Below are 14,355 nucleotides of genomic sequence, written 5' to 3'. Positions count from 1 at the left end.
CACAGGTGACCACTATATACTCTCATCGTTGATAAGATGAGAATTCTCTGGCACCGTCCTGAATTGGTCTACCTCTCAAACAGACACCAGGTTGTCGAGATTAACACATTGCCTTCTAACCTACTCACAGTCTTCTGCGGAGTCTCCCAAGTCTCCATCCTCTAGCCCATCCCTTCTAACCTTTAGACAGAGCCTCTGATACACTCAAAGACCCCGATGTAGCCATCCACCAATAGAAACTATATTCAAAACGATCAGGGTGTACTCGAATACAGGAAGATTCCAATAACCATAGAAATTTGAATGTATTTACTAACGAATAAGTGGAAACAAATATTTAGACATGTTACAAACATCATAAAAACATACATAAACAATGGCGTAAACCTATTACGTTCACAGGGACAAGGAAAATTAATGTGGAGGACAGAAAAATGCAAATTAAACATGTTCACGCTTTTTACATCAAAATGTTACAAGGAAAATGTGGGTCCCATTTCATCTATTGGGGGGAGCCATAGATCATTTCATAGGCTGAAACAGCAATTTGAAAAGTATAAACACTCAATACTGTGTAAAAAAGTCAACACGGTTGTGTTTCGACCACTTGCAGCAGTTGGAAGATGCTGTAAATGAGGCAGCCTTCACCAGGGCAGAAAGAAACCTATGGAAACTCCATTAATGATACTTCCTGCGTGCATCTGTGAAATGATCAGACAATGGTACTGTGAGTGGGTGAGTCTGTATTCGAGTGTTTAGTACATTATTTTTAAATAGCTATAACTGCTAAAGATAATAAAACAATGTAGGGCTTACCGCACTAGTGTGATTTGGCACGGCTGTCGAGGGTCTCACTACCACTTGTATGTAGCAGACCCGGCAAGGCTGGTGTGAAATAAAAATACGCCTTCCACATGGTAATCTGCCAGATTGGAAAGAGGGTTAGGGGACCGGTAATAGGTCTAGCTCATAGATGAAATGTGGCGCGCTAGTATGGCCACGATAAGAATGGACCTGTGTCCCTTGTGCCAAGTCTTTAAAAAGTGTGTGGGATGGTATGGCTAAATTGTGCACAGCTGTGATTCAAAGCGAGCGCAAATACTAGAATGTGCTGAAAGGTGCCAAGATCGAAACTAGCATTAGGCGCGTTGGTGACATGGCATGAATAGACAGACCTCAGTGTTTCAGAAAAGAGGCGGCGGTCCGTTCTTGGTTGGGCAAACTCTTGTAAACGGAGAAATGGGTATTCTAAAAGGCAGATCTGCCACAGTATGTGCCGTGAGCGTGTCAATGGTATAGGGTCCATGCAGGGTAGTGCCTATCTGAAATGAATGTGCGAGGTTATGCCTATCTGTGTGCATGCACTGGTGTAGGGTAGCGGGCAAAACCATGGCTGTAAACCCGGCTCCTCTTAACAGAGTAGGATGTGAAAGAGGAGAATCTCCTAAATACGCCCGGGCTCCGCGTGAATGTCCGTGCTGGACTGGATCGGCGGAGTGTGTATCAATGTTAGCGTTGTCTCCCTAGTAACGGCGCATTGCTGTGTTACTGGAACGAATCGGTCGGCCATCTTGAGATGGACTGAAGACACTGCAAAATAGATATGAATGGGTACCTAATGATCATATGTCTGTAGAAAGCACCCCATGTGGGATGTGCTCGTGGGGGCAACTCAAAATCTTTTTTGCTAACAAAGTATGGCAGCACCTAAAAATGTATTTAATTGGCTCATGAACAAAGACCAACGGTGCACGTCTGTCCTTGTGTTACATTACACATTCACCAATTTTACATGAGAATAAAAACCCCACAGTACACCAGTCGTCTCCGCCATTGCCTAACCATTATCCAGTTCTAGATGTCGTGGCCTACCTAAAACTTAACCCACCCAAAAAAAAAGTGATTTCGCCCTGATCGGTCCCCCCTGCTAAACAACAACTTGTCCAACCATGGCTCAATGATATGCGCCTAGAAGGATTTAACCCGCAACTCTCGTATTAAGCAAAATCATTAGGCTTCACCATTGACTACCACACGTCCTTCCAGAAACACCTAGCCATGAAGGCCTAAACTGCCTGGTTCCAAATCCCCACCCATTGTAAAATCAATCCCTTCTTCCCGCCGCAGGACTTCTGGACCGCATTGTAGGCCCTTGCAGTCCCCACATCGATGGAGGGAAATGCCCTTCTGACAAAGCTCTCAGTCCCTTACTTGGCTCTACTAAAAGCAGTCCACCAAATGCATCAAGTCTCATTACAGGTGCACAAAATTTGCCCGAAACAACCCCATCCTATGCAAATTACATTAGTTTCTTCTCCAGGCCAAATACTGTCCAAGACTGCATTTATCATCTACAAACCCGCCATGGGTACCACCTCAGCATACCTGGCAGCTAAGCATAGATTCACATGTCTGGCAGGACATGCTCCTAACGCAGCAAATCAACGAACTGGCTCGAATCACAACTAACCCACAAAGAGGACACGCAAACAATCCTCGTCTTGTCGCACACGCACCCAGCATCAACTCGAAAGGCCCCCACAATTCTACAATTTTCCAAATCTCTCAAGCGTGTCTTTACAACAGTACCATGTACAGCGCTCTGCATAATATATATATATATATATATATATATATATATATATACACACACACATACATACATACATACACACACTTGCCATGGCCCACGTTACTGTTGGGCGGTCAGGAAAAGTCCCAATGATGAGAGGGGTTCATGTCGCACATGCGCCATATTTGTGACTGGGGGTGCGGTGAAATGGGCGCAACGTTGCGGTTTCGTGTATATCCACTGTAGTTAAATGTGAATTGGATAGGTTACAAGTGTTACTTTGTGTTCAATTGACACATGTTAGATTTGCACGCACGTAGAAAGACAAATGCCAAAACCACCAAATGAAATATAAAACACAATCCAGATATAATGTGCGATGAAGAGCCTAGGGGCTGGGCGTCGAGGAGTTTTCATAACTCGACTGCGGGGAATGTCATGGAGGACCCACTGTAAAGAAGAGACAATATTTATTAAACATGCATGCACACAGATACATACACATTAAGTGGGCTTTCACGAATTCTTTAAACTCTGCAGTCAGCAGTGAATTTGAAGTGACTGGGAAAATCTAGTTCTGCAAGGCTGGAGGAGGTGTAATGATTAACCAAGCAGATGGGCAGCTAGCAACTGATCAAGAGTTTATCGCCTGGTAGTTTCTCAGAAGCAAATGTAATCTCTTAAGGGCATGAGAACTTGCAGAAGGGGTCCAGCCATTTGATTTGACCAACAATAAACTTGGGGTGCGGTGGCACTTGAGAACAGAGTGACCGATACCCGATTGTTTTCTTAGGCTGTGCCGTCCGTGCTGAAATTTTAGTCGTTAAGATTACAATGTTCAGCACACCGGAAATACAAGGGATGAGATGACCATCGACAGTTCAAATGGAACCCGTTTATTCTGCTCTGTCTTTTGTCATTTGAAGAATCCGTGCAAACCATATGAAAATTACATTTAGGTTCAGGAGGTCTCAAACCAGCTGGGACTTGTAATGAATGATGTTTGCATATGAATGGTTAACTGTGTGATGTCGCAACCTACCACGGACAAACCCCAAGGGGTGTGCTATGATTATGATCTGAAGATGGAAGTTAAGATATCACTGACTAATGAGACTGGAAGAATTGGAGAAAGGTGGCATTTCTTTGCATAGGGCTTGACCAATCATGTATGGGGGTGGATTGTAATAAAATACATGGGAGTGTTTTAACTATTGCAAAAATGTATATAATGTGTCATCATCATATGTGCTTCAGTGAGACTTGGGTTCGTTTGACTCCATAGGGTCATCTAGCCCCTCCCAGCCCGTTGTACAATACACTTGCTTTATGGACAAAATATGCACTTTCTTAAGGAGGTGGGCCTACTCTGCGTTAAGGTGAATGGAGGCCTGCCCCTATATTACCAAAGGAGGCAAGGAAGACATACCCATTGTTCAGTGCCCGTCTCACCTTTCTTAATGGGACCACTGCTGGTTTAGTAGTAGTGTGGCACCAAGTAGGCATTTTAGCCATTTGGCATCCCCTTTCTCTTGCAGAGCATAGCCATTTTGTCACACTATCACATTCATTTTTGCCAAATCTCTAGTCATTCTTGTGTACCAAATATTCACTTTGATTTCATGCAAAACAGCCGGTCCTCCCGCATTCAAGGTCAGCCCTAAGCATGAGCATTTGGTTCATCCAGGGCCCCACACTAAGGGGTCAACATGCATTATCATACAATGTGTCCTGTACAGAACCTCTGCTGCTTCCAGGCATGAGGCTCTTTTTCATGGCTGTCCCTGACGATCTGGGGCGGTCATCTCCCAAGCCCCTTTGAGGTCAGGAAATACATCCTCCCCTTCAGCTCTACAGCAGAGAGGTCAAAGCCGAAGCAGCATTCACTTAACTCTTTAGGGTAGTGTTTAAAATGGGACAGTATTTATAAGAGATGGCTCGTTCAAGTAACCACGGTTGGTGAGAAGAACTGCAATCAGGACATTCTGAGCTTGACACATCAAAAAGCATTTTTGCAGGTGGTCACATTTTCCTCACCTCATATGAATCATGCCTTTGTCATGCAATGAAAACGAACCAAGTTACTGTTTCACAAATTATATTTTGTTTTGCGAGTCCAGGTGTTAAAAGTACATTTACAAAAACTACAGACCATTTAGATGCCTGTGCAATTGCTTACTCTCAATGCATCAAAATCTCACTAGGAAATAAGCTCTACTTTGATCACACTGAGAACCAATCCTGTGTCAGATGCTATTTTCTCTGTCTGCTTCAAGCCCATTCTGTGCCCAGATGTCATTGGAACCTTTCACAGCAAGCAACATCCTTTGGTACATAGCTTGTTTTACGTTAAAATGTAAAGTTGCAGTCACTCACCACCTCCATACATACACAGCACATAATTTCTTACTCTCCAAAAGTAAAGTATCACTAGCCGATGGCTAGTGCACATTATGCACCCTGAAAAGCATTGTTTCGGAGATTCGACAGGCAAAACAATCCTCATCCGCAGCTTCTCAATGAAGTGCAAAACATGGACAAATACATACACCTTAAAAATTGACAATTATGAAACCACTGCAAAAACATGAGATCTGCAAACATACCTGTGCGCAGCCCTACAGATAAGGGGTCTATCATCCACTTTTACTCCCTAAAAATAGGCAAATACTCTGCAAAAATAAAAATAGGGGTACAAACACTCCCAACAAAACATAGGATACAGACACATATGACCTTGTGCTCCATTAATATGTTTGGACCAGCAGCGCAACGTAGTACCAAAGGAAGACATTGCTATTATTACTGCCTTATTGGAAATCACAAGCATGTATTTTTTAAGTCTGTATGAATAACTAGATGCAAATAAATAATGATTACAAAAACATTTTGGTTTCCTGGGTAAAACATTTTTACTCGCATTGGGAATTGGACTTTCATTTTTACTCTGTAAAAAAAATAAGTATACTCTGGCGGCAAGGATGATCCTGGCCCAAGGTTGGAAAACCTAGAAGGGCCCATAATAGCGTGCTGGTGGGTCAAAATATGGAACATACTAGCAATGGAGAAAGTGGGAGCTCTGAGGGGCGGTAAGCATCAGAAATTCTTGCCAATATGGGACCCATTCCTACAGTTCGTCAAATAAAGGGAGGCTCAATATTACAGAGCAAAGCTAATGGTAGCAATTCTGAACTGAAGCTCCTCGGACAGGAAATGGAAGAATGAATCTACAAATAAGACCAATGAGGCCAGAGGAACGAACATGCCACGGCCAGCAATAATTAAAGACGCTCAAGTCGGAACCATACCAGTTAGGGGGTGGCGGCAGGATCAAATGTTGGAAACAGTTATTACTAAGGTTGCATTTCAAGAATCAAACAGTAATCACAAATCTCTGCTTATATTGCGATGTAATAATTACCTGGAATTGAATACGTGACGCCTATCAAAGCCATTGAACTGTCAATGATATATAACTGTGCAGAAAATGAAAATAAGTTTTGAAAAAATAAATTAAAAAATAGGCAGTAAAATACTCCCACTTCAAAATATCTGGAGTACTGCCCGTGACAACCAATCTTTCTAATATGCTGTGAAGATATGTGCTCAAGAATCTGATTAGCAGACTGGTCCAAGTCCTGGCTTCACCACGTACCCAAACTGTGTGCTCCTGGCCAAATAATTGTATACCACTGTGCCTTATCTACAACAAGTCCCTCCCTAGACGCGATTCAGCTCACACTTTCTCCAGTACGAGTGAGAATTCATATATTGGACATCAAAGTTAATTTGTGTCTCTTGGCTTACTCCTGGCATCTTTATAATGTAACTTCCTGCGATCTCTTTCAGTATCCAGACTCATTCTGTGACGTCTGATGTGACCGATGTCCCTAACATATGCAAAATATGCAGGTCCACACACGTTTTGCCACCCAATTCCCAGAAATCCCAGGTCCGGTCCTGCCCACATTGGTGATGTTTGCCCCCCTGCCATTTCTTACAGGCAATTAATTTACATAATTAGACAGTAATTTAATTACAACCCGAACCAGAGAGATTTAACACATACAAAATAGATGTTAATAGAATGAACGGAGACCACAACATATTTGCAGAGTCCCATGATGTATGATTTGGGGCAGGCAGCCCTCGCCTAAACCGCCTGCACCCTGCACTCCCACCACCTGTAGGCTACACCACCACCCTTTAGTACATACCATTCAGCGATGATACAATCAACGTAGAGAGTACAGTCCTAAATATACTGTTAGATCAATTATTTAGTTGACAGGAAGATCCGTAAATACAATTTACAACTGGAGATAAGCAAGCATCTCTACGGGGCATTTCGGAATTGGAAAATAAACCTTTTAAAAAAATACATTGCACACAAATAAAAGCACAATGTAATTTGACGAAGTTTGGTGGGTTGGGAACAAAGGCAGGTTTGAGGTCTAGGAGTGGTTGACTGCAGGATGTTAACATTATGGTTGCAGACCCGTCACTTAGTATAGGAGGGTCTTGCACTTGCTCAAAGCCTCACCTGTGGATCGTATCCCCACAGACTGACTCAGCTGGATAAGTTTGTGACCAGCTGTCGTGAGAAGGTCCGAGTATCAGAGAGCAAACATATTGATGTGGCAAACTGATATGTCGATTGAAAAGGAGACTAATTGCCGACATTGAGATTGAGTACTTAGACTTCGCACTGGTGTGGCTTAAAGGGAAGTTAAAGTGGCTCTGGGGCTACACTGGACATTTGCGTCAAGGGATCAAGCCGACTGTTTTGGGTCTCGTTGGCGGAGTCACTTTGGTAGAACATCGTGTTATAAAACCATGTTTTTGTCTGTACAGGGCGCTGCATATGGTGGCATTCACTAAGAGCATGGAACTACGTAAAGGTGACTAATCAGGAAAGAAGTTGGTCCAAGCGAGTGAGGGCGTTTAGGTGTGTTATTTTTGGCTAAGCTTTCTACAGATTCTTGTTGGGTGGGGGTCTCTTCTTGCCCACTTGTTTGCTAAATCTTGCATCACCAACCTAATCCTGCTCTTTGCACCCATTCTCAAGCTCTACATCGACCATGATGTTCATTATTTGCCTCAAAATTCACCTCCATCTAGGGACAATGGAGCATCTTACTCAAAAAATTGCTAAAATAAGTTACGCATAGATACCCCATTTGAACTGGCACCTATCCTGCGCACGTCAAACCAATCCTGTGATTTCTGACTCGTTTTCACCAGAGACTATCAAGGAATTAGTACAGAGGTAAGTTGTAAGTCAGCCAGGCATAAAAAAGCCACCTGCCCAAAGAATGAATGGCAATTCTCCACATGCACAAGTCCCTATGTATCTTATTCGCAAAGAGTGAATTCACTTGCTAGGTGGTAGCACACATTGGGAGGCCTGCTGGCAACTATTGTCTCTTCTCTCTCTCTCATCTTTACAAACACTCCCTGAATTCTGCAAACATTACCTTCTTTCTACAAAAGGACGACCGTCCCTCCCATCTTAAATAAAAAATAAATAAAATTGGATGAGCCCAGCCAACCACTGGCTAGCGCACTTCTGCATCCATAAACAAAAATGTCAGTGTGCCGCCATAAAGATGGCGGCCCTTCAATCTGGGTTACGTAGTGGTCCTGACACAAACCGCGCTCACCAAGTCTCCAACTTCCTAACCATTTCAAGCTTTCCTCTATGCTTAGCCTCCACCTCTCTTGTGCCTTCGACACTGGGACATCAATTGCCCCTCTCCGGTCACAGCTTTAAGAATGCTAGCCTGGATCACCTCCTACATTTCTAAATCCTTGTTCCCCAACTTTTGGAGTACTGGCACCAGTTGAGCCAAACTCATGACAATTTGGGTCCATCAAGGGTCTGTCATCCATGCTCCTGCCTGCTTGTCATTGGATACAAAACCTCACTCAAATGTATCACCTCCTTTGGCTTCCAACACCACTTAGTTCCTGATATTACCCAAATCAATTTACCAGAGAGCTTTCCTCATGCATCTTCTACTGACTTACCATCATCCATCAAATAGAATTTATTTTGCTTCCTCATGTTATGTTCTATAAAACTTAAATCTTCCCAGGATTGCTAATGCCTCTCCCCTCCTCCTATACCTCGTGCTAGTCACCCTCCTTTGCAGAGCTTATAAACCAACCCCACAAGACTTGCAATCTTGAGTTATCTTAGAACAAGAAGTTAAATGCTGCTTATCAGGAGTTCACTTCTTCCCCACAACTTGGTCAACCTACCTAGTCCTGCCCCTAGTTCTTGGAAGGATGACTGCCTTCCTGCAACACTTCCCCCTCTTCAAAACCAATCATGAATTTACCCCATCCCTCTTCTTGGCAAACTCTCCCTCTACCCCTCATCCCCCATCCAATCATTTGTGGTCTCAAGCACTGCTCAACCTCTATATGCCGTCTTGTGGTTCTTCACTATTCTTGCCATCACTAAAATATCCCACTTACAGATATTAAGAACATAGCCACTGTACACGGATTCAAGAAAGCACCAAAATTAAAAACACCACACCTCTCCCTCCTATCCAGGCGTGGGCGCTCAAGATATACAATGACATCACCCTTGCCCTTAATCAATTCAGGTCTCAAAATCTGAACCGCCCCACTGGAAAGTAAGCAATTGTGTGCATGTGGAAGGCTGGCATTCATGCCATGGTGCAAGTAACTTAAGCCTAGCTAGTAGCTTAAAACCTTTACCCCTGCCTGACCCAACTCTCAAAACCCAAATCCTCCCCCTTATCCACAACCCAGCCGATGCTCTATTTTCTAACCATTTCACATGTTTTACAACAATGCTGGTTCAACATTCAAGAGGGAGGTGCAGTTAACCAATCAATCCCAGGCACATAGTATGTAACATCTCTGGATAACAAACAGTAAGAAATCACAGACTATATAAATTCAACAAGAAGAGTACAATGTAATAGATAGATTGCTAAAACACAAAGATGCACCCGCCAGAGTTGATTCTGCTCAGGTTCCCAGTACCAAGCAGTGAAGGTAGGGTCCTGCATGGGTATAGACTTGGTCTAATTGGGGTAAAAAAGAAAAGCATTTTTGAGAAGAAAGTTTTTCAGGAGCATGTAGTTCTCCAATAGTTAGGCTCTTCTCTGAGCTTTAAGTCGTTTGTTCTAGAGTTTAGGGGCACTGACTGAGAAGGAGCTGCCTCTGTGAATGATCCTCCTGTATCTTGAAGAGAAAGACGGTTCTTTCCTGAAGATTTACGTGCATGCTAGGTTGGCACGGCTTAAGAACTTTATTTTTGTACCTGGCCGTGAAGGCCACATCAAGTCAGGCAGAGAATATTGATGGGGATATTTTAAAAGGGTATCCATCGGAGTGCCTCGAGTCTTGGTGTGACAGGATCCACACTTAGAGCCTCAAAAATCATTGTACCAGCCCATTTTGTGTAGGTCCCAGCTGTTATATTTTGTATTTACATAAAACTGCAGTAGACACTGTTGCAGTAATCTAGTATGGAAAGGCCCAGTACTCTAGTAAGGTAAAACTTCTGAGCCAATTAGAGAGCGACCTTGAAAGATAGTTACTCATCGGTGATTATGTTCAGATGCAAGAGTACAAGCCCTGTGTATAGTATCTTTATTTTAACATATAGTGTTGGCCATATCAAATGATTAAAGTGTCTGAATTTTCAGCGCAATGAAATTACTGAGAGAAAATGGGTCAGAGTATCCTTTAAGGCATGGTTGTGCCTATAACCCGTCACCGACTACTATCATTTTGATGCAAGTGTAGAAACTCGTTCTGCTGTCTGACACAAATAGATGTTAAGAGACAAGGTTCAAATATTTGTACCATCAAAGCATATCATATTCGTTAAATAAAGCTATCAAAACGTTCATCCAAATTCAATTATAGATCCAATTAAACTCGCTAGAGTTTCTTTAAGTATGTTCTTTGTGGTCTCACGTTAAGAACTTTTTTTCCTGAAGCAATGTCGATGACAGTGCCAAAGATTCAAAAATAATATACCAAATGGCAATGGAGCCGAGTACTTGGATCCCACAAACATACACTTTTTATAGTAATTGTCATGGAATGAAGCCATGTATTGGCCACCATGTCAACTCCTTGCATGCTGCGCCTTCTCTATAGTTTAAGAGTGCGGGCCCAAAACTCAACCATCCTCAATCAAAGTTAGTCACGAAACGTTTTAATACATTTCAGGAAAAGACTGTTCCTGTTGGTATTACAATGGATGTAATGTGCATTTTCAAAATAAATGTAAATTATCACTGTATTGTATGTATTAAACAAATGAGAATATATGAAGCTAGGCTACGTGGGAAGGCATACAGGCTTGCGATGCCTGTGAGTAAATGCCAAGGTTCAAGCACATCCAGAATCGGAGGCTCAAGCAAAACACGTGGCGTGTTTACCTCGTAATTAATGTAGCCAGAGGGTAGGAAAAGTCAGCAAGCTGGGACTGGAATTTTTTTTTTTTTTTAAACCACACCCAACACAAGTCAATCTTCAGAAGGTGAAGGTGCACAAGCGGCGGTGCACGGTGGCAACTGGAACAAACGCAGACAAGCGCTCAATACATTTAAGACAATTGCACCATATCAATGCAAAGCGTGCACATTCCATTTTATGACTTTAAGAAACACATGGGCTTTGCAAGCCGTCGCCAAAAATGGAAACCTTTTTTCATACCGCTCGAAAAAACGAAGTGCGAGAACAATTTATCACGGGGAGTGGCTGCAGCCCTAAAATAACACGCACTTGTTAAATATTTTTTTCCGAGCGCCGAGATATTTTTAGCTGCTTTGCTGTGAAAAGATCAGCAATAGATGAATAGGACGACCGTGGCCATACTCTCAAATGTGTAAACCCCAGTGTTGGGCCAATAGATCCCCTTCGAAAGAAGCTACAGTAATTTAATCTAGGCACCGTGTTTACATCAAGTACACAAAATGCCCTCCCTGCCCACACGAGAACAATGAAACTGTAAATGATGTCATCAGCAGGAATCCCATTCCATCAATCTCCTTGGAGACATTTGCATTTTTTATGTTACCTGACCTCACCCTCAGCCCTTAATAACCAGTTTTGATTAATAGTACAGGAGAGGATATTGGTCCAAAGGGAAACCACGGCCAAGTACATCTGGATGTGATGTGTGGAATTTATGGACAAAAAGCGCCCACAAAGCTGCTAAAATGTATTCACTCAGCCCCGCAATGCGTATAGAGAGAAGAATCAATCAATAGGAGGCCCGGTAATGAGACGAGGGGAATTAGCCCCTTCAAAACCGACAGAGCACCCCGAGCCAGGAACAGTCGGCAAGGAAATAAGGACCACCAACAAAACTCGCAAAACGATCCATCCACAATGAACGGGGGTGCCAACAAAATTCTCCCAAAGCCGACAAGCAAAGATGGAGCTGAAACGCCACAGAACAAAACGAGCCAAAGAGAAGGCGCAGAGGTCAATCACCACGACCAACTATCATGTGTACAAGAGGCAAGCGTTCCGGCAGGGACCAAATTCATCATGTGTATCAAAGGCCTATAGAAGGGATCAGTCCATCAGCAACGAGATCCCAAGTCATAAGAAGATGATGTCAACCACATGAATTGAGAAGAGGCTAAATAAACGCAAGATCAAGACATCAGAGAGATGGCAATGACAAACCTAGCACACGAATCTGGGGCTAGCTCATCGCCTGGGGTAGCCACGCCTTGCATGTGCCCAAGAGCGGGCCATCAAGAAGACAAGACTGGCACCCATTATATATAGCAATGGCAGACCTAGCACAGAGGACAATCATGTGCGTAAACAGGTGTTTTTCAATTGTCTGAAACAACCCCACAATATATCCCAGGACCACCACACATCAGAGTAGCGGATGATCGATCAACCACCCACAGTAAAAGAACCTCCTATCAGAAGGTGCACTCCACTGTACACAACATTACACCCGCAATGAATAATGACACAAACGCCTAAACCAGTTACACCCAACACCTCTTTTCAGGTGGTGTGAAATAACGGTGGGCATACGAATACAGATGCACAAGCTTACTCCACACCCACAAAAGCCACACAAATGTAGAGCCCACAAATATCATGCCATCTAAGACATATCCAATGCCTGGCGCAGTACAAAAAACTTAATAAGCATGAAAGAGAAGCCAACTCCTAAAAAACTGCATTACATTAAGGACAGTACAGGGACATTTAACTACGGAAAATAACACCAAAAGGAGAAAGCAGCCCCAAAAAGTACTATCAAGTCCCACATGGCTAAGCTGACACTGTGTAGTAGAGTCAAATAGGATGCCGGGGGTTACTCATATCATGGAGCTATCCAAATGTCAACCACCAATAAAAGCACACGCCAGCCAGTAAGAAAGGGGTGCTGCCCTGGTCATTCTTTGAGAAAGCTCGACCACAGGTCACACGTTTAAAGGACGGGCACCCAAGGGCTATCAATAGAGGGGGAGCCAATCACGTGCTATGGGGCGGGGGTCGATTTCAGAGGCTGAGAATATCTCCTTAAAGACCATTCATTTCGGGCTGTGAGATAAGAGAAGGAGGTATGGTGTTTATACCCATCCACTGGGTCATACGAAACACACGAAGCAACCATAAGGTGGGCGAGAACATTAATTGGGAAGGGAGTGGCTTAAGCATCCACTAGACAAGGGCTCCGGCCAAAAGACAAGGATCACACAATACCAGGGGGTGCATGACTTCCCCCTGCACCACACAGATTGTCACCTGCAGAATTCCTTCAAGCTGCATACACTTTGCCCGAGAAACCGCAGTTCCTTGGTCCTCCACACAACCTATCCTGCACGCACTCCAATCTCACCTCGGGCGGCCCATGCTCCGCATAGCAGCCCAGCTAGGAGCAAAAGAAGAGAGCGATCCATCCTTGGGGGTCCCTCAGTTCAATATGTGATTGGTACCGGGGCGCTATGAGCCTGAAGCAGGGCCCCTCGAGTCCCCCCTTGATTCTTTGGGTTCCCTTCGCTCCCCTCGATCTCTCAGATTCTTCCACGCCTCGCTCTAGGAGCCCCCCAATGATCGGCTCCTCCTCACGGATCTAAGATGGCGTTCGCATAGTTCTCGTCTTTCCTCGGAGCAGCGACGGTATCCAGGGGGCGGATCCGTGGGCTGGTGCGTGGGACCAAACAGCTCCAGTCGCAGCGCACAAGTGGATTGGTAAATTCCCAAAAGCCGAGGGCGTAACGCCAATGCTAAAGACCCAATCAGAGAGGACTAGCCATGTTTGTGGGCCGTGGCATTTTTACAGTGGGGCCCATGCAAGAGTCAGGCAAGGATCGTTCTAGCTGCTAGCTTTTTTAGGGAGAAGGCACTGGCACCGCCTTTTCGGTATTTAGCAGTGTAAACTGTACAACGTACAGTACTGATTATAATTCTTTATTGACAGTATTAAACTTCGCCGCATTGTCAACGCTTTGTTTTACACAACATTACTCTAAAATATTTAGGAGAAATAATTTTAATTAAAAAAAGAAAGGTAACACCTGATCGCATAGTTTGGTGCCGATATGATGCATCAAGCATTGATTTATGAAGTTCTGCCTGACTCTAAAGTAGCTGTGGTAGAAAGAGCTCGCCTCCTACATAGATACGCTGTGCTAATTAGCAATCTGTCACTTAAAGCCACCACTCCGCCCCTATGTCAAACCATTGTATATTCACAGGTGGTCACAGGAGGATGTGCTGGTAGCTGTCTTATATTCCGATACTTG

At 43.8% G+C, this 14,355-nt stretch overlaps 1 protein-coding gene across 4 annotated transcripts in view; it reads right to left on the bottom strand.

Moving 5' to 3' along the window:
* The window catches only part of CLSTN1 (calsyntenin 1), an 842,090-nt gene extending 828,401 nt beyond the window's left edge, over positions 1-13,689 (bottom strand). For 3 of the 4 annotated variants that reach the window (XM_069610015.1, XM_069610017.1, XM_069610018.1), the window contains exon 1: positions 13,449-13,650. In XM_069610015.1, coding sequence (XP_069466116.1) covers positions 13,449-13,509 — 61 coding nt within the window. In that variant the 5' untranslated portion in view covers positions 13,510-13,650. Of the gene's footprint in view, positions 1-13,448 lie in introns of all 4 variants that reach the window. The other variant, XM_069610016.1, reaches the window with a different exon arrangement.
* Between the last annotated feature and the right edge of the window lie 666 nt (positions 13,690-14,355).

Source organism: Ambystoma mexicanum, chromosome 8, assembly GCF_040938575.1.
Source record: "Ambystoma mexicanum isolate Mex_15411 chromosome 8, UKY_AmexF1_1, whole genome shotgun sequence".
NCBI classification, from domain to species: domain Eukaryota; kingdom Metazoa; phylum Chordata; class Amphibia; order Caudata; family Ambystomatidae; genus Ambystoma; species Ambystoma mexicanum.
The sequence above is the reverse complement of the archived record's forward strand: the minus strand, read 5'-3'. Positions and strand labels throughout refer to the sequence as shown.